This window comes from Pocillopora verrucosa, chromosome 8 (genome assembly GCF_036669915.1).
Source record: "Pocillopora verrucosa isolate sample1 chromosome 8, ASM3666991v2, whole genome shotgun sequence".
In the NCBI taxonomy this organism is placed as follows: Eukaryota; Metazoa; Cnidaria; class Anthozoa; order Scleractinia; family Pocilloporidae; genus Pocillopora; species Pocillopora verrucosa.
Genome location: NC_089319.1, coordinates 12,493,472 through 12,516,389, shown reverse-complemented (window position 1 = coordinate 12,516,389; position 22,918 = coordinate 12,493,472). Strand labels below are relative to the sequence as shown.

The window sequence follows — 22,918 nt, the reverse complement described above, 5'->3', positions numbered from 1 at the left end:
TCATTTCAACCAAATAAGTATTTGGAGCAGGATTCACTGGCATGGAAAATAATAAGAAAAGGAATTTCTTGAACATTTTGAGATTTCGGGACAGTTTCAACAGTTTCCAAAGTCACGTTTCCACGTTCTTTGTGTTCAGTTGTATTTTCCCCGTGTAAGCATGCGCTCACAATCAAGATGGCGGCAAAACTTCAAAAAACTCTCACTTAAAACTAATTTTCGCTATGACACAAATTCGGGAAACTATTGAAGCACTTTGCAACGTCCTAAGCAACCATTCCACTACACAGGTCTCTGCAGAGAGTTTTCGCTTGGCCAAGTTCGATAAAGATGAAGCAACAGAGTCGCTATGGCTGACACTTCGGACAGTTCTTTCTGTGGACGATTTAGAACCCGAATCTATCAGAAGAGATAACATAGTGAGTTTCTGTAAGCATAAGCTGTTTCACAAAGGATATCGAGTGAGGAAATTTTACCAGCTCCCAGAAGATATGTCTTGTGGCAGCAGGGAATTGATGTTAGCTCTAGGCTGGTTAATTGCGAAGGAAGATGTCATGTCTGCCTCATTGACAAAGCTGGAGCCGGTGGTTTTTGAGGATCCTCCGTTGGACTCGTCTTTGTATGAAAAGATTCCCTTACCTAGAGGACTAGATGCTCTTTCAGAACTGAAAAATAAAAAAGATCATACCAACGCCATTGATCTTGCTGAAAGTTTAATTTTCAGGTACAACAAATTACACTCTTCGTTGAAAAGCCTTTTGGGTGCAAAAAATGAACACGTAAAAGTTATCTGCAAGTTACATTCAATACCAAAAAGCTCCAAGTCCCAAAGTTCTGGCCATTTTTCATCACAAGATATCTACTTTTTGCATTACCCAAATGAACTTGAAAAATATCAAGAGAAGCTTGAATGGTTTTGTGGCTATGCAAAGGCTCTTATTTGCTGGTCTTTAAATGAGCTTACATTCTGGAAATGGATGGAGACTGTATTGGATGGAAAAATATCAGATGAGGGAGGAAAGGACACTGATGAACAAAGTGATGATATTCGACTGCAACAGCAGTTTTCACCAAGCAGTGATTTGCAACTTGCCAAAGGGCATCAAGTAACACTTTCCCAAATCTTGCACGCTCAAGAACCAACCTACAGGAAAGTTTCTAAAACATGGAAGAAGATCAAAGCAAGTCTTCAATCTTGCGAGGAAGGACGAGCTAATTTAGCAGATGCATTATCTTTGCTTGATAGTAAACTTTTGTCAGAAATAAGAGAACTTCAGAAATATTCATTGAAGTGTCAGAAGAAACCTAAAGCCAGAGGTTCTGTTTGTTTGAGAAAATTAACTCAAGGAGAATCCAATAAGGCATCAAGGACAACCAAAGAAACTGCAAACACCTCCATGGCATCAGATGAAATATCAAGGTTGCAACAAGAAAAAGAGGCACTTCAAAATGAACTCAGAAGCTTAGAGGAAGTACACAGGGAAAAGATGTTGCAAATTTGCCAGGTTCGGCAAGATCTTGTCTGTATTTCCCCAGGTATGACAACTAATATTATGTAACTTGATTCATGTAGATTTACTAACAGAAGGGGTGGTTATGGTAAAATCTAACACTGAAACTATTGATTGGCAATGTTACACCCCATTAACACCAGCAAAACATGTTTAGTTATAATACCACTCAAAACATCAGATCTAGCAAAGTTTTGCTGCATTGGCAACAATACACACTGTAAGGATTTTTATCCTATAATTACGAAAAAAGGTAAGAAACTTTAAATTAATTGCATGAAAATTCCTTTGCTTCCTCTTTTCCTGATGCTCAAAACTCATTTTGAGCATCTTGATACTACACTTGAACATCTTGAAAGTGAACTCGAGTCTGGAACATCTAAGGTTTTGAGAGGTGAGGATCAAGAATTGAGTTTTGATGATCAAGTTTGATGGGAATGTCAACTTACTTTTTGCGGTATTGTAAACCAGGTTTAAATGAATGAAATTCAGAAACAGAGAACTGATAGGCTAAATTTTCCATGAGATTTAGTAGTCAGTTAGTGTGCTAAATTTGAAGTTGGAAAAACATCTGTTTAAGCAGCTTCTATGAAGAATACAAATTAAAGCCATGGTTAACAAAATGGCTTTAAAGCACGATAAAGCTTTGGTGTGAATGTGGTATTATACTGAAGATTTTGAAATGCCAATATGAAAGGAGGCAAATATATAGGATGTGGTTATTTGTTATAAAGACTATTGAGAAAAATTAACAATTTTCAAGGCTATGTTTTCCACTTTGGAAAAGGAACAAAAAGGAACAAAATAATAATTAGTTCTCATTCCACCTTGCCATATTTACCCCTTGGTTTTTCACCTCATTGCTTCCTTTCTTCTTCTTTGCTCCCTTTTAATACACCTCCTTCTGATTCTCCCCTCTTCATCTAAAATAATATGTGTTCCCAGGACTGTGTCTTTGTCAATGTAGATCATGTCCTTAGGAGGATCCCTCTGTAGTGTACATGTGGTTGAGTCTGGGGCTTACTCCAAAAGAAAATTTAAAACTGGATGCCAGCTTGTTTCAAGTTTTAAAATATAATGGCAACAGTAAGATTCTTCTAGAAAGGTTTTTCTTAAGCATAATTAAAAAGCAGTTCTCTCTTACCTTGTCACTTATGTCTAGCTTGTAAAATGAATTTAACTTATGACCAAAATGTAGCACATAATGCATTACTCAGACTCTGTGGCAAGGGAAATTTGGGCTGCACTTGCTTTTTGTTGAATCAAAGATACCTTTAAGGTAGGACTGGTAGCAATACAGAGAAAATTTAAAAGAATCTGTGGATTTATTTCTATCCAAACACCTCTTTAGCTTTGCAGTTCCACTGAGTTTTGATGCCTTCACAGTTGAAATGTGAATGCCCCATCCAAATATTTCCAAGAGCCCTTCTCTTTGAAATTGCTTTATTGATTAAACCTTTGTTCCAAAGGTCTCTTTCTCAGACAATAAGAGATGACAGAGCTGGAGGACTAAGAGATAGTTTTGGTTCACATTGAGAATTTCCTATCAAGGGGTGTCATTCTTTGATGAAAGTTATGATAGGAATACAAAGAGTAATCTTGAAATTCAGGTCTTGCAAAGGTCTATGAAGAAGACCGATTTGAGTTTTGTAAACAAAAGAATTCCCGAAACCCTGCTTAATTTGGACTGTCCATTGGCAAAAACCCTGATTTAGTTTTACACGTATATGACTAGCTTTGAAACATAATCTTGGTAGGAGAAAGGTCAAGTAAAAAACTGTGGATGTAAAAGAAAAGCACCCGGGGAGTTGATGAGCCAAGCACTCTGAAGTGAACCGTGTTCTGTACCGCTTAATCCATTCTATATGTTGGCAAAGCAGACCTAAGTTTTTCATTCAAGAAAGAAATGTACACAAGCAATGATTTTCCTGGTTACGGTAAATTTTGTTTCCCCGCACTTAATATTGTTTGTGTTAATCGGAAGATACAGTCTGCTGCTCGGTAGTCATGGTTTGTTCTTTGCATGAAATCATGTAGTTTAAAAGCTGATTGTCGTCATGGAGTATGGATCAGGGAAAAAAAAAATTTTTTATCGTGTTATGCAAGTACAGAGCAATATTTACAGAAATATTATCACTTTTAACTAAACGCTAAATAACCGACACAGTTCACTCGTCTTTACGTAATTCATATGTGCGTTGATACTCTGATCTTGTATCATTGCTAAAACTTACCCTTTCTCCACAAGAGGAGAGATGTTCGTATAAGAAAAGCTGTCTAGACAAAGTGTACTTTGTTAGTCCAAGGGGCTCGTGCACCTCAGGAAATTGTCCGCCAGCTGTGTGAACTTTTCTTTTCGAGCTCCTTGGTGGCACGTCTTTAATCTGTCAGGGCGACTTTGCGCTACAAGTATCCTGATTATATGCAACAGTTCTGTCACTTCCGTTTTCTACACAGCCTAAACTCCCTTTCGCCTTATAGCATTATGTGATAACGGCTTAGAGCACGCTTCTCTAGCTTTGCCCAGAGGAACTGAACTTCTACGCAGCTAGCGCGATAGGGAAAGTATACTTCAATATGTTTTCGCTTCTCATGGTATAAGAGAGTGAATATGTTTGGAAAACACAGGGGACTTAAAAATCAAACTTTGACGAACGTTTAAGGCTTAACTAAAGAAATACTTTCCATAAAAGTGATCCCAAATATTTGTTTCTTTTTCATTTAAGTGCTTTTATTTTGGTTTGCGTTGAAAAAATGATAAAGAACATGTTCGTTGTATTAATCGAGAGAACTTTCGCATTTTATCAATTTATGTTTTCGTTTTGCTGTCCTCGGCATTTGAAAGTTTTTCTTGTACTGGCTTTGTATTCAACACCTCCAAGCTTTATGAACATGATCAAAGGAGCTGTTTGAGAACCATCAGACGAAAAACCAGACAATTGCAATTGGATACAGACATTCACTTTGAAATAGCTTCTGCTGTGATCCATTAATTTTTAACATTTTACAAACCGGTGTCACCTTTATTTCAACGTTTTTAACGATAGCAGCGAGAACTGATCATGTTTTCCACAACTTAACGAGTAAGAAAGGAGAGTAATGTATTCTCAGCGTAGAAGAAAGTGAAAACGTTGAAGCTAGACTAGCAAAAAGGCTACGAAGAAATTGCAAAGTACGTAAGCCCAAGATATTAACGGAGTTCAACGATGTTGTCAAGTGTGTATTAAATCGCACCGCAAACATCTTGGATAAAAAAGATAACTCTATTCATGCTTTAACTTAAATAAAAAAATTCTTAGTTATAGAGAGTAATTTTGCCAACAGTAGCTAAATTTAAGCTGATCTTTAGATCTTTTAAATGTAGAAAGCATTGACTCCAAAATATCAGCATTTTCCTCAACAATAACCAGGAGATCATTGATCAGTGTGCACGTGCTGGCCACAAGTTAAACAGACGACGGTTTAGGGTTTCATACAGGAAGGCGTGATATTTTTTTTGTCTAAAACGTGGTTGTGAGTGCAATTTCTTTATTTTCCCGGGTATTGTAATTTCTTGCAGCAGGCTTCTCTCGCACGTGGTGATCAATATTCCTTGGCTCGTTCCCTGAATGGGAGACATGCTCTCAAGCTGAAGAAACGTGATTTGAGAAAGTCTATTTTTTGTCTACAGTTTTTATGCCCAAAGGAAAATGGTATGTAATTCGTGGCCCAGTGTGCTTTGCCAAAACATTTTTTAGAAGATATCAAGGTCCATGTCATTATGGCTTATATCTCACTAAATTGTTCTACTCATGAAGAGTTTTTATTTTTTTCGCTATCGTTGGTTCTCGTCTAAATTGGGCAGAAGTCGAGTGTCTACATTTTTTCATTTGACCTTTCCTTGCAAACAGTGAAAAACGAACCAATCGCTGGTGATTTTACATCGATAAGAGTCTCATGACAAGAAATATGCAGCCCAAGCACTTTCGGTCTGGATTTAACTAGGCACGGGGGAACTCGGAAGAAGATTCCCTAATCGTTCATTGAATACCATGCATTTTGAATGCCTGAACCAATTGCATGCGTTGCCTTAGTATCCCTGGGTGATCACGCGACAAGCACGTCCAATAAAGAGTGGGAAAAAATAGCATATTGACTCACTCTCCTGTAGCTCTCATGTATCGTGCATTAAAATGACCACTGTAAATTTGGCCATGAAGTATTACCTTAAATCGTAACGTGACACAGTGAACACCACTCATCCATACATGGCAACCACCTATTGATCACTTATTCATATACAATAGACTCGTGGAAGGTTCCATCACGCTTCAGACAAATCTCCGTTTCTTAGTACCCAAAGGTCGTCTCAACACCGACCCATGAGAGTCCGTCATCTTTGAATAAAAATGTGACGCTCTTAGAGGATCACTTTCACGTTAAATTTTTTAATGTTCATCAGAATTTTTACTCGGAACTTTACAAGTGGCCGTATTATATGTATGTCTTTAAAAACTGAGATATCCTTGAGAGTTTTCTCAGAGTTGTGTCTAGACGGGGATACCCTTTGAGTGAAGTCAAGGAGGGTAGATCTGGTGATCACACGCGACATGACAATGTTACCCTAAGATTCCACGCGCGGACCATTGTGGTTGCACGTGAAAACAGCACATATAGCTCTGATTGGCATACTCCATGCCTTGGTAGGGATACGTGCAAATGTAGATTAAATTAAGAAAATCGTAGATATATTAAGACCGAATTATTTTAACTTCGGGCCAGAATAGTTGCAGTGCTTCTTCCAAAGTGTTGTAAGTCTTTTTGAGTGGAAGAATTTGTTCGTATATCCGTGAAGGATTCGAGGATTCGACCTTGATCAGTTGATTTTTTTGTAACATCGTGGTAACGGTAAGTTGTTTTTGTCTGTTATTGTTTTTTTTTAGTTTTAAGAACACATGTTTTCATTTTAAAACACAGCAAGGAAAGAGTTCTATTTAGGAGGTGCTCAAATTGTGTCAGCTCAAAGAACAAGTCGCGGCTACCGAAAAAATTGAAAAGGGGGTTACATGTTTATTTAATGACTGGCTCATTTTCGATTAAATAAAAAATTCTCCATTTTCAAGAGCGCCGGCACTCTACTATTTTGCAAACGTGGTTTACCCGGTGTACTTCCGTTACGTAACCCGGTGTGGGATTGCGTAAGTCACCGTCTCTGGAGTATGACTGATGTTTTGATGTCAAATTTTCATCGTCTCAAACCGTATCGGAGTTAATTTCTATCTTAATAGTATTTTTGAAGATAGCTTCGACTTTAAGGAAATTGGGAGGGGTATCCTAGAGATGAGTCGGACAGGGCCCGCGGAAGGATGAATATGTTTGCTTTGACAATTAGGAGGGGTTCATTTGGTCTGCTCTGCAGTTGGGTTTCTAGTTTGGTGAACAACACTTTCAAGGAATCCAAATAGTTTTGCTTTCACGTCCAAAATATTTTGATACCCTAGGCAGCTCAAGTGTAAGATTAGATCGTTGCGTCATTTTTATGAATAAGGTCTACATTTCAATCATTCGTAGCCAGCTCTCTGTTAGAGAACAGATAAACGGCTGGTTAGATATTTCAGAAAAGAAAAGCGTATGCTAACTGTTAATAGTTGTATGCTGTGGTCTCAAAATGTATCGGATCTCAGACAGTGAAATTGAAAGTCTCTTTACCCCACCCCACCCCCCCTCTCCCCTCCACCTAAAATCTTAGATCTCGCTATCTTTATTTGTATTTGGCTTTGTTCCCAACATTCTCCGCGAAACCATCAGTCAACTTGAGCATTTAATTTCTGGGCTGTAAGAGAAATTTAGCGCTACCTTAAACCTGCTGTAATGAATGTGTATATATAGAGATTCATCAGCAGATTTTTTGGGAATGTCAAACAACCTGTACCATCAAGCGTGACCGATTCGGTGAACGTGTCAAATATTTCAGCATATATTTTTTTCATTTTGCGAAGTAAAACCCTGAACTGTCCAAGCCATGTTTTGAAATACTCAAACCGTAGCGGAACTGAGGTATAACGCTCATACATTTCATGTTGAAGAAATTCCTTACTACACTGTGCTACCTCAAATTTTCAAATTATTTATTTTAGTGGTTACACCAAGGATAATGGGCAATTGTTCAAATTTTCCACGGTCTGAGAAGATAAGATGAGATTCAAGGAAAAATTCTCTTTTTATCACCGCCAGCCGACATTCACAGCATGTGATTAAACAACCCAGTCATGTTCGATTGCACGTGTTTTGAATGTATCTTTTGAGTGTGTTGTGATTTGTCGAAACATGTGGTGTGTCGGAGGTGTGTCAACCGGTTGCGGTTTTGGTTTGACATCAAAATACGAAATTGAAAGAAATGAAGACAAAATATGTTTGGGTTTGAGTCAGACTCGCACAGCGCTAATTCGTTTGTGCTTCTACTCTTTCTCAACTAAAACTCTGTTCAGACCAAGTAGATGAACTAGAAAACTGCGTTTTGACATTAATTTTTTTTTACTAATTCGTGGAGGTAAGTTATCATTCTTTGTTACTGAGAAAAGAATTAATATCTTCCTATGTGCTAGCCAGAGTTATTTTAGTCAATTTTAGATAGATGGAATCCACCTTCCTTAAGTTTGTACGTGACAAGTTCTTTTGCACCACCGAAAGTTTTTTGGATTTATGAATTTTGAAGGAGATTGAATAGGCTGTTTCGCTGGGTCCAATCCACCCTCTGATTTTTGTGAAACAGAATATTTTTTAGATAAAAAATTAATATCAAGCACACAAGGGTGTGTCTAGCTGACAAATTTTGTAGGTTTATGTTTTGCGAGATGATCCCGATCCCGATCTCGTTTATCGATATCTTGGTAACGAATTTTATTGCAAATTTGTCAGATCTATTTCATTTGGGGTTAAATGTCAAACTAGTAGTACCCCTTCTTCGCTTGTGTTTTCCTCTTAAACATCTTTTTATTTTTAGTCAGTCATATACATCACTGAAAACAATAACTTCAATCTTTTTACTTGAGTAATACAGTACTGAATCAGAGTAAAGCAACTCTTCTACTGTGTCACGCGGGCGAAAGCTGGCTTACAGACGTGATAAGCAGTGGCATGTTATTGGAAAGCGAAACTCAAACCCAGATGGTCCAAAATAGGAATATGCTAACAAGTAATCTGAAGGCATTTTCAGTACAAGGGGCCTGAGAAACGGATTGTGTAATTCATGTACAACACTCCAAGAACGTAAAGTATTTGTACTGTTCGCAAAACACATTTTCTAATTTTCAGCGCTTTAGCTTTCGTGGAGTAGATTGTGTTAATCACATATCTTAACTTATCGATGATTTTGGCAGCGTCTATTTCCTGATCGAGAAAAAAATATAACATGATTTTGAGCTGACAATGTCACATGAGTTTTGCACGTGACTGAAACATGATGATCGTAAACAGAACACAACATGTGTTGACATTTGACATTTCGTAGTGTTCTTTTGTGTTTTTATCGCGGACGAGTGCTGCTCTATTTGATTTGCATACCAATACAACACTGCGCCATTACAAGTGAATGCCTTTGTTGTTTTGACACAGAGAGATCGAAGTTGGTGTCATTTGGTTAGCGCTTTCTGCGAACTTTCTCAGAGCCGGGGGGTTGTGGTTGATCCACTGGTTCCTCCATTGACGTCATTTGCGAAATTTGAGTCCGCACGTACTATTGCAAATCGCCTGTAAAAGCGTCCGATACAGTTGTAACCTGCAATCGTCGTAGTTTCCTCGTGAGGTCTTGTTAAGCTCCGCTGTTTGCGTAGAGATTTTGATTTCAAGAGCACAATGAAAAGTCGAAGGCCCAGCACCCGAAGCGCATCAAGTCGAACTGGACTTCTTGATTCTCCAGGAAGAAAGATACTCTCTGAGGTCCTTCTTGTCTGTGAGTTGTTGATGTTCATTACACTCACAGCTTTAACTGGTGGTAAACCGCCTTCAACATCGACAAATACTCAGAAAAAAACACCTCAAGTACGTAAGCTAACATTCATATACTTTTAGTCTGTAATTTTCGTAACCGTTGAGACAGTTTTTGAAGTTCACATTTGAATTCGTGATTTGCTTTGTTCAGTCGGGAGAAGGAGAAACTCATTTGGGTTGATCTCTCTGAGCTAAGTCTATCAATAGAGTCAAATTGTATATTCAACAATTTCGTGATATCTAAAATAATAAACAATCTGAGAACCTAATGAAATTAATTCCAACACATACGACTGCTATTTGAGATTGCTCGCAATCTGATACTGTAAAGTTTCCATCGTTTGTTCATAACCTAAAAAGTATGCACCTGACGTCTTGTAAACAGTTTTCGTGCAGATTAGGAATGACATCCATTGTGTGAACGAGGTCGCTAAAAGCCTGAAAAACTAATTAATGACACAAAGCATGAAGGCTTTTCGCAATACTGTTATAAGATACATCATCTCAGTAAATCCTAGTGAGTATTGTATTAGTTCCTTAGTGGCGGAAAGACGCAAAGTAGCCTTTGTGGTACACAAAAGGACGCGTTAAGTAGAAATAAATTGGATAAATACACAGCGGGGGGTAGTTGTTAACAGCACATATACCCTGCCAGATGTACCAGAACGGACTAAATACATCAAGCTAACTTGACAAATCAGACGAGGACATTCTGGATTCTATATCCGTTCAAGATGTCAATACATTTGTGTCTAATATTTGTTTGATCACGCGGATCGTAAATATGAAGAGTCAAATGTTGAATTATTGATCCATTTTTACCAATTAAAACTTCTTTGGGAAGCTTCCAGGAGCTCGTGTGGAGAATTTGCACTGGTATCAAACGGGTTCAAAAGAAAATGGTGCTTGTGTAACAAGATTACTTCATGTTTCTAAATATAGTTGTTAAAGAGTGATATCCTGCAGAGACTACAGTATTGGTTTTGCTTGCTGAACATTACATAAACAATCCTTCATTTGGGAGGGGTGAGCAGCTTTCCTGTTTGAGATATGCAGAAAGCCAACTACACTTGATGTGCCTTTTTGCCCATGTTTGCAGTCTGCAAGAGTTGCTCTTTATTTTCTATGTCATCTAATAAATAATTTAATGCAGATTCTCCTTTTTTTCTTCTTCACAGGAAAGATAGCTAAATAAGCATGGTCCAACAGCAACTAGCTGACATTGTGGTGGCAGGCATGGCTTGCAGACTTCCAGAGTCAGACAATGCAGAGGAGTTCTGGTCACATCTGATGAACAAGGAGGATATGGTGACAGAGGATGACCGACGCTGGGTGCCTGGACTTCATGGCCTGCCAAAACGTGGTGGAAAACTCAAAGACATAAAACACTTTGATGCAACCTTCTTTGGTGTTCATGCAAAGCAAGCTCATAGAATGGATCCTCAGTTAAGAATCTTACTCGAATTAACATATGAAGCATTGATTGATGCTGGCATTGATCCCCAGACAGTTCGTAATTCCAGGACTGGTGTCTTTGTTGGTGCCAGTGGCTCTGAAGCTTTTGAAGCTTTCAGTGCAAACACTGAAGACATTGTTGGCTATGGTATGACTGGTTGTTCACGTTCAATGTTTGCCAATCGTGTGTCTTTCACATTTGACTTCAAAGGACCAAGCTTTGTTTTAGACACTGCTTGCTCCTCGTCACTGCTTGCTATGGACTGTGCAGTACAAGCAATCAGATCAGGAAGTTGTGATGCTGCTATTGTGGGTGGCGTGAGTCTTACATTGAAGCCCAACACTTCAGTGGACTTCTTAAAGCTCAACATGTTGTCCCCTGATGGTGCATGTAAATCATTTGATGTGAGTGGTAATGGGTATTGTCGTTCTGAGGGTTGTGTTGCCATTTACCTGACCAAGAGATCTGTGGCCAGGAGGATTTATGCTCATGTTGTTAATTCAAAAACCAATTCTGATGGCTACAAGACACAAGGTAAAGACATTAAAGGTGTCATACTTGTACTGTTAACAGATCAGACTGTCACTGCAGCTCCAATGTTTAACCTTTCTATTTCTCTGTATCTTGAATATCAAAATTTTTTCATAAAATATTTATTTAAAAACTTAAGAACCTAGAATTCAGATTTGATGTTAGAAATCAGGTGAAAAGAATCATTGAGTTGATGCTGACTCTAAGTAATGGAGATAGAATTTCATTTTTGAACTTTTGGCATCAATCCTTTGTAACGAGAGAATGATTACGTTTAAACTGTTTTAACATATTTACTTGAACATTTAGGTATGATATAGGATTCAAGAAGCCTGGTTGTAGTAATCTTGTTATCTGTCTGTTAGGTGTAACCTACCCAAGTGGAGCTCTTCAGAAGCAACTGCTGGACCAGGTGTATCAAGAAGCCAACATTAACCCGGCAGATGTTGTTTATGTTGAAGCACATGGTACAGGTACCAAGGCTGGTGATCCCGAGGAGCTGAACTCACTCACATCTGTCTTTTGTGACAAACGTGCACCTGAAACAGGACCTCTTCTTATTGGGTCAGTTAAATCCAACATGGGGCATCCTGAACCAGCATCAGGATTGTGCGGAGTGACCAAGGTGTTGCTTGCTATGCAACATGGCATCCTACCACCCAACTTACATTTCAACTCGCCAAACCCAGACATTCCAGGTCTTCTTGATGGTAGACTGAAGGTTGGTGACTCATCTCTTTTTAAACCATGCTCTGTTAACCCTTTACGCCCTAACATCAGTATCTATATTCTCCATACTCTTCTCTGTATGTTTCCTAATATACTGACAAGGAGAAGTTGTTAAACAATCAAAGCTTCTTTGGGTGGCAATCATTTCCTTTATTTTCATGATCTTAATGAATGACTGAGCCATATTGCTTTAAGGAGAAATTAGGGTCTAAAGGGTTAAAAGCCACACTGTGTTAGGAATCAAGAATGGGAGAGAATGGTAAAGGGTTTTTCGCAGTTCTACTCACTGAAAGTATGTTTCCCTGGTTGGAATAAGTGGTTAAGCTATGTGAGTCGAAGCACAGGGGTCTTTACAGAGTGGTTGAATTGATCACAATTGAATTGGTATTACACTTTTGGATACCAAATATAATGGTGACATCACCACCACTTCTTACTTGGTTTGTGTCAAGAAAGGAATAAATTAGACACAGAAAAGATGCTTTAGTATCTCTAGAAAGTAATAACCTAAGTAATGATGTATATCATTATTGTATTTCGTCAATTGTACATGTAGGTTGTGACAGAACCCTTGCCTTGGAAAGGTGGCATTGTTGGAATCAATTCATTTGGATTTGGGGGATCCAATGTTCACGTTATCTTGAAGTCACCAGATGCACCTAAACCTAAAATATCTTCAAAGCCCACTCTTCCAATAGTAGTCCCTGCATCAGGAAGAACAGAAGAGGGAGTGAAGAAAATGCTGCAGTTTGCAAGAGAGAATATTGCAAATAAAGATCTTTTGGCCTTGTTAACAGAGGTTTCATCCACACCCTTGAATACTTTCTCACATAGAGGCTACACAATTGTTGGAAGTGAGAGCAATGTTGAAGAAGTCCTCAAGGTACAGTCCAATCGGCGTCCAATATGGTATGTGTTCTCTGGCATGGGCACTCAGTGGTCTGGCATGGGAGAGAAGTTGATGCAGATTCCAACATTCAGTGAATCTATCCACAAGACTGCTGAGATTTTGAAGGAGTTTGGAGTTGACCTTGTCAAGATTATTACAAAGAGTGATGATAAGACATACACCAAAACCATCAACTCTTTTGTGGGACTAGCATCCATTCAGATTGCCTTGGTTGATTGCTTGAAAGCTTTGGGTAAGGTTTTTTTGTTTGTTAGAATTTGTTTAAGATTTTTAGTCAGGGTACTAAGTGCTTAAGTTGGCTCAAAGGCAAACTGGAGTGACTTCATACCAGAAGTTGGAAATCACACCCTAGATGTTACTTGAAATCTTAACTAGAAGTGTTTTTTTTTTATTGTTCTATGCGCATCATTGTTGCTAACAACTTCGAAAAGGACCTACAGTATGACTATTTGGCAACAGCAATCCTTATTGTTACCTATAAATTATTTTCTGATCACTATGCATTTTTTTTTTACCTTCTGCTCATGGTTGTCCCAAATTTTGGTTTTCAGGAATAACCCCAGATGGAATAGTTGGGCACAGTGTAGGAGAGCTTGGCTGTGCATATGCTGATGGAAGTTTTACTGCCAAGGAAGTAATTTTGGCTGCTTATTGGAGAGGTGAGGTCCTCTAATTATATTGGATAGGCTTAGCTTGTTGTAAGATGTGTAGTTTTTATATGCTACAGATAAAATCTCTTTGCCGTGTCAGTCTGAAGAAGAAATAGTGTATGCTGTTATTTGAAATCAATTTTACTCGTGACAACACAAAAAGGGAAACTACAGCAATCCTTCAATTAGGAAAGGACAGGCTTTTTAAGTTTATAAAAACAGAAGTCTAACATGGGTTGTTTGTTTTGATTTAGGTCGTTGTGTCCAGGAGGCTAAACTTCCTCCAGGAGCTATGGCTGCAGTGGGTCTAACCTGGGCAGAAGCCAAGAAGAGGTGTCCTGAAGGTGTGCGACCAGCCTGCCACAATGCTGAGGACACTGTCACCATCTCTGGTGATGCTATAGCTGTCAACAAATTTGTGCAGGAGTTAAAGGAGGAAGGAACCTTTGCGAAGGAAGTGAACACATCTGGTGTTGCATTCCATTCCAGGTATATGGCTCTTATTGCCCCTATGCTCAAAGAGTCATTGATGAAGTTCATTGTACCAAAGAAGAGATCACCACGCTGGATAAGTACATCTATTCCTGAAGACAGGTGGGACACCAAGTTGGCAAAATATTCCTCTGCAGATTACCATGTGAACAACCTGGTAAGCCCAGTTCTATTCCAAGAGGCACTAGGAAAGGTTCCAGCGGATGCTGTTGTCATTGAGATCGCTCCACATTGCCTTCTTCAGGCCATTCTCAAGAGATCTCTCAGCCCACAGTCAGTTAACATCCCTTTAATGAAAAGGAATCATCCAAACAACTTGGAGTTCTTTTTGACAGGCCTCGGCAGACTTTATGCGGGTGGAATTAACTTTGATCCAACCTTGATTACCACAACCAAGGCATCTTTTCCTGTCCATGTCTCAACTCCTTCTATTGCTCCTCACATGGGATGGGACCATTCCCAGGAATGGGATGTTCCCACCATGAGCAGCTTTCAGTTCAGTAGCAGTGGTGGAACAGCAACATCATGCAATTTTGAGATTGACATATCACCGTCATCAGTAGACAAGTACCTTGAAGGACATTGTATTGATGGTCGAGTCCTTTTCCCTGCCACAGGTTACTTGGTCCTGGCATGGAAGACCCTTGCCAAATCTGCTGGGCTTCTTCTGGAACACACTTCAGTCGCCTTTGAAGATGTAACTATCCACAGGGCTACCATTCTCCCAAAGACTGGCTCGGTGACTCTAACTGTTCATCTTATGCCAGCTTCCAACAAGTTCAATGTGTCTGAAGGAGACAGCCTAGCAGTGTCTGGCAAAATCTTTATGCCAGAATCGCCTGTATTGAGTGAAGACTTTAAGGCAGACCCTCCACTTGAAGAAGAGGTGCACTTGACAGCAGACTGCATTTACAAGGAGCTTAGGCTACGTAGTTATGATTACGGACCCACTTTTCAAGGAATTTTAGGAGCAAACAGTTCAGGTAGGCTCTCTGACTTCAATCAATCTTTTGAATCCCTCCTTTCTAAGTCCTTTCTGACTAATGTCATATCCTTTTTCAAGGCAAACTTTTAAGGTCAAATCCACATTGGCATGCTCTGAACAGAGTTCAGATACCACACTAGGTACTTTAAACGTTACCTCCTTGTGTTTCTCAGATATAGCGTTTATTGATTAAACTTGAACTTTCTACACGATGGCTACAAGGGCAATTGTTGTAAGAAGGGCTCAGCGTCTTGCATCGGGAAATTTAGCGTCAGCTGTGATTGTATTGTTAGGCACAAATGGTGAACTCAAGTGGACTGGAGAGTGGATATCATTCCTGGACACCATGCTTCAATTATCAGTTCTGAGACTTCCTGGACGAGGATTGAGGCTGCCTACCAGAGTACGATCACTACGCATTGACCCATCCATCCACCTGGAGAGAGCAAAAGAAGGCACTTGTGAGGTAAAGGTTGATCCAAAGATGGACATGGTTGTGGCTGGTGGTGTAGAACTCAAAGGTAAGCCCAGGACTCAAAGATTATCTTTTCGATTCTCGTTTCATGTCCTTTTGGTAGGGATTAAGTGGCGAAAAGAATCTGAACGTTGATTCATCTTAACTGAACAAACAAAATACAATTACTAACCAATAGTCTCTTCATCACTTGCTAGGTCTTCATGCGACCGTAGCACCTAAAAGACAAGATGGGCAAGTTCCTGTCTTAGAAAAGTTCGCATTCGTGCCATATGTTGATGGTCCAATGCCCAAAAGCTCAACTTTGGAAGGTGTCAGTAAAGAAAGCTTCTTTGATGTTATACAAAATGGTCCTCTCTTGAAAGTCATGTTGGACACTGTCATCGAGAACAAGGTTGGTCCCAATTTGAAAATCAGCGAAGTAGGTGCAGCTGAAGGGAAAGTCTTCTCGCGTGCTGTGTCTTTGTTAAGTCTACATCCTATGGTTCAACTAAACTATACAGCCACAGACAAGAATGAAGAACTCTTGGGTACCATTACCGAACTGGCCCCAGAGGACTTGGTTGAGGTTTGCACTTGGGATATTTCTAAGCAACCGCCAGGTGCTGTGAACAAGAGTGATCTTATCATCGCCTCAAATCTGATCCATATGACATCGGACCTTTCTAATGCGTTGGAGAACATCAAGTCTGCCCTCAGCCCGCGAGGTTTTGTTCTGCTGCATGAAGTTACAGCTAATCTGGAGGCAGCACGTGCTATTTTTGGAAAGAACGGTTTCACTCCAAGTGGACAAGAACAGAAGTACTTCCTTACGGATCAACAGTGGGTGAAAACTTTGCAAGGTGTTGGACTCAATGTAGTGTCAATGAAAAGGATCGGCTCCGTGTCAAGTCTCCTTCTATGTAGGCTGACGAATGCCTCTGAGGAGAAACCTGTCTTCATCGACGTGGATGAAACATTCGAGTTTTTGCCCAACCTTCAAACTGCTATGGCGTCTGGTGACAAGTCACCCATATGGCTTCGTTCATTCACCGCGTCCCCCACAGGAATAGTGGGCATGACAAATTGCTTGCGACAGGAGTTGGGTGGAGAGAAGATCCGCTGTCTCTTCGCCAGCCCTGATGAGAAGGCCAAAGTGATGGAACACTTTGAGTCTTTGGTTAAGTTAGATTTGGTCATGAACTTGTTCCAAGGTGGCAAATTCGGCTCCTATAGGTACGTACACTCATTTTGCATTTCATTCTAAATGTCCAAGCCAAGACTCTCAGTCGTAAAAACTGCATCTCTATTTGAATTACAATTTATTTGTTGTTACGAATTGTAGTCACGCAATGAGATCTAAAGAATAGATTCGTGACAATGTTAATGAACCATTGCATTATAAGTTCATTAATTTTTATCGTTCTTTTTAAATCTTCCTTTCAGACATGTTCTTCTCGAGGATTCGCCCAGCGCTAGTGAAGAAACAGAGCACGCATATGTGAATGTACTGACACGTGGAGATCTCTCTTCACTGCGATGGATTGCCTCTCATCTGAAGTATTCCCCAAGAACTCAAGGAACCACAGAACTTTGTTCAGTCAACTACACTTCCTTAAACTTCCGTGACATTATGCTTGCTACAGGTAAATTGCCACCGGATGCCCTTCCTGGAGACCTAGCACATCAGGATTGTATCCTGGGAATGGAGTTTTCTGGTAGAAATCAGAAGAGCGAGAGGATCATGGGATTGCTACCGGCGCAGGCCTTAGCAACTACAGTCATGGCAGATCAGCGGTTTACTTGGAAGGTAATTCACTTGTAAGGCAAATGTTAATAGTAGGGTAAAATGTGTATCACCTGTATTATATTCTACATCTCTTTAAGTGTTCTTGTGTGTACATTCTCTGTTCGCTTGACATACTTTGGTTTATAGGTACCTGAAACCTGGACCCTTTTGCAAGCAGCTTCTGTTCCAGTAGTTTACTCTACAGCCTACTACGCTTTGATTGTCCGCGCAAATCTCAGGCCAGGGGAATCTGTCCTCATCCACTCCGGATCAGGGGGAGTTGGTCAGGCAGCCATCTCCATCTGTCTTAAAATGGGTTGTGAAGTGTTCACGACAGTAGGGACGAAAGAGAAGAGGGAATACCTTATGGCGACCTTCCTTGATCTGAAACCACAGAACATCGGCAACTCTCGAGACTTATCTTTTGAACAAATGGTAAGCTAGACGATATTTGGCGTTATTCGGTGATGTCAAATTTCCAATTTGACATCATCGAACTTCTTGTTGAACAGTTAATACGCCTTGACGTTACGCTAGACGTTAGCTGTAGTTCTTTCCTTTTTCGACGTGGCATCTCATCGGTGGAAAAGGGATTAGTCTATTTGGGTATGATGATAATTTGCAGCATTTTGACAAAAAATCACGTTTAAAAGAGCTCTATGGTATTATAAGCCTCAACACCAATTTTGCCATTCTCAATTGAAAAGCTCGCTAAAGTTTACCTTTCAATCATATTAAGGTGATGCACAGAACTAATGGGCGTGGCGTGCACGTTGTGCTCAATTCGCTGGCCGAGGAAAAGCTGCAAGCTAGTTTACGATGCTTGGCGCGACATGGCCGTTTCCTCGAAATTGGAAAATATGACTTGTCAAACAACACTCCTCTGGGCTTGGCTTTGTTTCTTAAAAACGTTTCCTTCCACGGAATCCTGTTGGATGCTATTTTTGAAGAGGACAACCCGGAGTGGATTGAAGTTTCAAAACTTTTTACAGAAGGAATTAAGTCAGGTAATTAAGGAACTACGAATATCACTTATTTGTATGCTACCTTATAAAAGATAGAGCGCAGACGTTTTGGTGCAAACAGGTTCGAAGAAGGTGTCTGAAAAGGATTTTTCGGTGTTATCTTTACAGGTGCAGTACGACCTTTGAAAACCACAGTGTTCGACCGCGACGAAATTGAGCCCGCCTTCCGTTTCATGGCTCAGGGCAAACACATTGGAAAGGTAGTCATTCAAGTCAAACCAGAAGACGAGACCAAATCAGTGGTCAAACTTATGGCGCATGCGCGCAGCATGTGCGACCCGCGTAAGAGTTATGTAGTCACCGGAGGCCTGGGTGGCTTTGGTCTGGAACTTGCGCATTGGCTGGTTGAGAGAGGTGCACGTAATCTGGTTCTGACAAGTCGCAGAGGTAGGGGTCTCGCAAGATTGTGGCATGATTTTAAAAATGCTTTTGAAGTAGACATCTTCGTTTCCTTTCAGTCGTGTTCAAGTTGAATACGTAACAACAAATAGAATTCAAAACAACGTTCTGGTTGTCGCAGAGAATTGCTACTTCGGGTCTTCTTAGAGAGCGATATTCAACGAGATTTGAACACAGTTGATTGTTATATTGTGATGTGGTTAGGATAAGGAAGTATTATTTAGCGAGGTGTGGAAAAGTGTTCCGTGTACTGCTTGGGTCATTTCCTGATTTTGTTTCTCGTTTGTTTGTTTTTCCTGTCACACGCAATGACTATGATCTTTTTTCACAGGTATCCGTACCGGTTACCAGGCTCGTCGCATTAAAGTATGGCAGGAAATGGGTGTGAAAGTACTTTCACTCACGGATGATGTTGGCACAAAAGAAGGCGCGGCTTGTATCTTGAGAAAGGCTTGCGAACTCGGCCCCTTGGGAGGAATCTTCCATTTGGCAGTGGTACTGAGGGATGGTTTGCTCGAGAATCAAACCATCGAGGCATTCCAGGCGGTCAACAAACCTAAGTATCATGGCACAATATACCTTGATCAGATGACTCGACAGAAGGATATTGCTGAGGAGCTTCATTGGTTCGTGGTGTTCTCATCCGTGTCCAGTGGGCGCGGTAATGCTGGCCAGAGCAACTACGGCTTTGCCAACTCAGCTATGGAGAGAGTCTGTGAAGATCGTGTGAAGAAAGGTCTCCCTGGAGTCGCGATTCAGTGGGGTGCTATTGGAGACGTGGGCCTTATTCAGGTTGGTAACTCTCACTGGACCCGTAAGGGATAACTTAAAATCCGTTCGTCTTTGACCTTTACACCTACATCAGTGTGTATATTCCCCATACTGTTATCTATACATTTCCCAAAGTGCTGATAAGTTCTTTAGTTGGTGTTCATCTCCTCTCCTTCCGTAACCTTGGGTTAGGGTTAGATTCAGGGCTAATATTGTAAGGAAAATTTATATGCCAGTCACTCTTTGGGGTCAAAAGGTTAAGTTCCACCCCCCCGCGGCTAAACTAGCTTCTAGGTGTATCTTTGTTTAGAAGAAATATTTTGAAAGGCACGTCTGTGTTTAGAAGAGACATTTGAAAAAGGAATACGTTTTTCTGACACACACCCACCCCCCCTCCCCCAGCCTCTCTCCCCTTGGGCCCGCTTCCTGCTCAGTAGGCTGTTCAATCATAGGTACATCATTCGAAAATGTTAGTCTTTCCCTTTTGTTTGTCTTTTGTTTTCCTGTTAAGAAGGTTATCAGTCTCCAAATTAACTTTTTTGTCGTGCTTTATGTGTCACAGGATACCATGGGTGGCTCAAATGAGACTGTCATTGGTGGTACTCTTCCACAGCGTATGAGTAGCTGCTTAGCTGTGCTGGACAGATTCTTATCGCAGACTCATCCAGTGATGTCATCGTACATTTTAGCATCCAAGATAACGAGCAAGGGAGATAAGGGGTCTGGATCCGACCTGGTTGGAGCTGTAGCACATATTCTTGGAGTGAAAGATGTTTCTACAATTAAGCCTGACACGACCTTAGCTGACCTTGGTAAGATAGATCAAAGTCGTCTTTAATGAGACTACCATGTAATTATCTAACAATATCCAAATAATGGAATGTAACTGATAAGTTAAGACGCCACGGAATTTTGAAAAGATTTGAACACTTATTTAGGATGGTGAAGGTCAGGTAGGAATGCAGAAAGAACGCAGAAAGAACGTCTTTTATCCTTTCCCAAGATTTTACCGCTAGTTGGTTGAGTGACTGTGATCTTGACACTGATCTTGACATAGTCTTGACATTGTCATTTTCAATGCTTTAGATTTAATAAAACTTAGCCAAACTGGTTAAAAGGTGGTTAAAGGCTTTATATCAGAAAACAATATTCTTTCATGTTTGATTTATCACCCAACAGGCCTTGATTCTCTCATGGGAGTTGAAGTCCGCCAGACCTTGGAACGAGACTTTGACATTCAAATGACTATGAAAGACGTGCGGCTGCTGACGGTGAATAAAATGCGGGAGCTTACCAGCGGTGATGCACCCGAGGAATCTGAGAAAGGAAAGATCATTGAAGAAACCGAAGTTTACCTTCCAGAGATTGGCAAACAATCATTGGTGCAAATGAATGATGTAAAAAATGGACAGAAACCGCTTTTTATAATCCACAATATCAATGGCACAGTGGAGCCGTTGCGTACCCTGGCTAACAATCTTTCTTTCCCCGTGATCGGCCTGCAGTACTCCTTGACGTCCCCCAAGGATTCGATCCAGTCTCTTTCGGCCAGCTATATTAAATGCATCCGGGAGATTATCCCTCAGGGCCCTTACCGCTTGGCTGGTTACTCGTTTGGGGCGTCAGTGGCAATAGAAATGGCATTGCAACTGGAAAAGACAAACGAGGTAGAGAGCTTAATCTTATTGGATGGATCACACACCTATGTTGCAGCACATACAGTGTGGCATAGAAACAGGTTGTCCCTTCAACCCAAAGGATCTTGGGAACCAAGGGCTGTGGCAGAAGGCCTGAGTGCCCTAGCACTGCAGTACGCACCTGTTGACAAAGCCAAACTCCTAGAAGTTCTTCAGAAAGAAACCATCATTGACAAACAAATTCAATTAACAGCTGACGTTATATCTGAAGCGAATTCAGCGTTAGCCAAAGAGAGTGTTGTCAGGTTCATCACGAGTTTTATGGCTTTGTTGCGCATGGGCGAAGAATACAAGCCGGCTTCGCGACTCCATGGCAACGTACATCTTGTTCGCGCCAAAACTGTAAACGAGATGGGCAGGGGTCTTGGTGACGACTTAAGTCTGCGCGAGGTGTGCAGTGGTCAGTTGAGCGTGAGCTGGGTCGAGGGTGATCACGAGACGTTCCTTCAGAACGAGAGCAGCATGGAAGTCGCAAACATCGTAACTAAGGCTTTGAGAAGTTGAACTTGATCGAGGTTGCCATAGCGATCAAGGTTGCTTAAAGCACAAAATTGAGCCAAAAAAAATTTTTCAACAGTGCATTTTTGTCTGTCATGACACCATCTTTGAAGCCGTCTAAAGTTCATTTCATAGGAGTGGATTTAAGTAGACTTGGTTTTAATGAGTGTTATGTTTAGATGAAGCACTACAGATTACTTGGAAAATACTGGTCTCGAAAATTTGGTAGCTGTAGTCAAAGTGAAGTGTTTGTAGATCAAAGACAATTACAAATTTTGTCATTCGTTGAAAGTGGAATTTGGAGATGGGAATTGTAAGTAGTTTTATTCCGATTGTCAATTAATGTTTGAACTACATTATTTCACAGAAATAAGATATCAAAATAGAAACCATATTAGAAGATATTTGAAATTTTTACATGCGGTTTTGCTGCAAAGGGTATTTATATATTTTTTTTACTGAGGTTTGTTGATAAGTATTAGAAGGAGGAACACAACACCTATCGTTGGTTAACTGTTCGTGAAGGTACATGAATTAACATGGGTCTTAACCATATGACCCTAAGAGTGACAAGCATCTATTTTCTCCTTACAATATCACCCCTAAATCACTCATTAAGGTCATGAGAGTGAAGTAAATGATCACCAAATTAACAAGCTCTTGATTATTAAACAAATTCTCTTTTATCTGCACCGTAGGAAATGTATGAATGACAGTATGGAGAATATGCATATTGATGTTGGGGTGTAAAGGGTTAATGAAATAAACTTTTCTAAAAATATGTGGTGTCTAAATTTATTATTCTCACCAAGGGTTCCTCCCCGATTCCCCCACCCCTCTCTGCTCGTCAAGGTTGGAAACCGGGATCACCGTAGCTTGAGAATTTTTAAGGTCTTACCTCCTCATCAAGTGAGAAGCAAATCATCGAAAATCATGGCGTAGCATTTAATCGAAGATCATAGCGTTGCAAGAAGATCATACTAAAGGTTTAAGAAATTAAGTGAGTTCATGATGCCAGTCATTCCTTCTGCCTGTTAATATCCGGCAACCATA

The 22,918-nt window shown here is 40.3% G+C and overlaps 2 protein-coding genes across 5 annotated transcripts; both read left to right on the top strand.

Moving 5' to 3' along the window:
• The first annotated feature begins 51 nt into the window (after nucleotides 1-51).
• Nucleotides 52-2,835, top strand: LOC131793155 (uncharacterized). The gene has a single exon (XM_059110561.2). It carries the CDS (start codon nucleotides 225-227, stop codon nucleotides 1,557-1,559), a length of 1,335 nt encoding a protein of 444 aa, XP_058966544.2. The 5' UTR covers nucleotides 52-224; the 3' UTR covers nucleotides 1,560-2,835.
• LOC131793154 (fatty acid synthase-like) lies at nucleotides 1,406-22,642 on the top strand. Of its 4 annotated transcripts, none has more exons than XM_059110558.2 (15): nucleotides 1,406-1,536; nucleotides 10,658-11,469; nucleotides 11,832-12,187; nucleotides 12,752-13,337; nucleotides 13,657-13,764; nucleotides 14,010-15,230; nucleotides 15,526-15,753; nucleotides 15,905-16,922; nucleotides 17,133-17,496; nucleotides 17,623-17,910; nucleotides 18,215-18,482; nucleotides 18,609-18,887; nucleotides 19,231-19,691; nucleotides 20,233-20,482; nucleotides 20,850-22,642. In XM_059110558.2, exons 2-15 carry the CDS (start codon nucleotides 10,677-10,679, stop codon nucleotides 21,869-21,871), a joined length of 7,242 nt encoding a protein of 2,413 aa, XP_058966541.2. In that variant the 5' UTR covers nucleotides 1,406-1,536; nucleotides 10,658-10,676; the 3' UTR covers nucleotides 21,872-22,642. The 4 variants fall into 4 exon arrangements, with proteins under 4 accessions (XP_058966541.2, XP_058966540.2, XP_058966539.2 ...); XM_059110557.2 differs by lacking the exon at nucleotides 1,406-1,536 and adding an exon at nucleotides 6,250-6,398; XM_059110556.2 differs by lacking the exon at nucleotides 1,406-1,536 and adding an exon at nucleotides 7,909-8,040.
• The last annotated feature ends 276 nt before the right edge of the window (nucleotides 22,643-22,918 follow it).

Bases quoted from the DNA above. Each gene is read 5' to 3' on its own strand.
- LOC131793155 (XM_059110561.2), top strand. From the start codon at position 225: ATGACACAAATTCGGGAAACTATTGAAGCACTTTGCAACGTCCTAAGC.
- LOC131793154 (XM_059110558.2), top strand. From the start codon at position 10,677: ATGGTCCAACAGCAACTAGCTGACATTGTGGTGGCAGGCATGGCTTGC. The intron at 12,188-12,751 runs GTTGGTGACTCA...TTGTACATGTAG, and splicing joins TTCTTGATGGTAGACTGAAG to GTTGTGACAGAACCCTTGCC. The intron at 20,483-20,849 runs GTAAGATAGATC...ATCACCCAACAG, and splicing joins CACGACCTTAGCTGACCTTG to GCCTTGATTCTCTCATGGGA.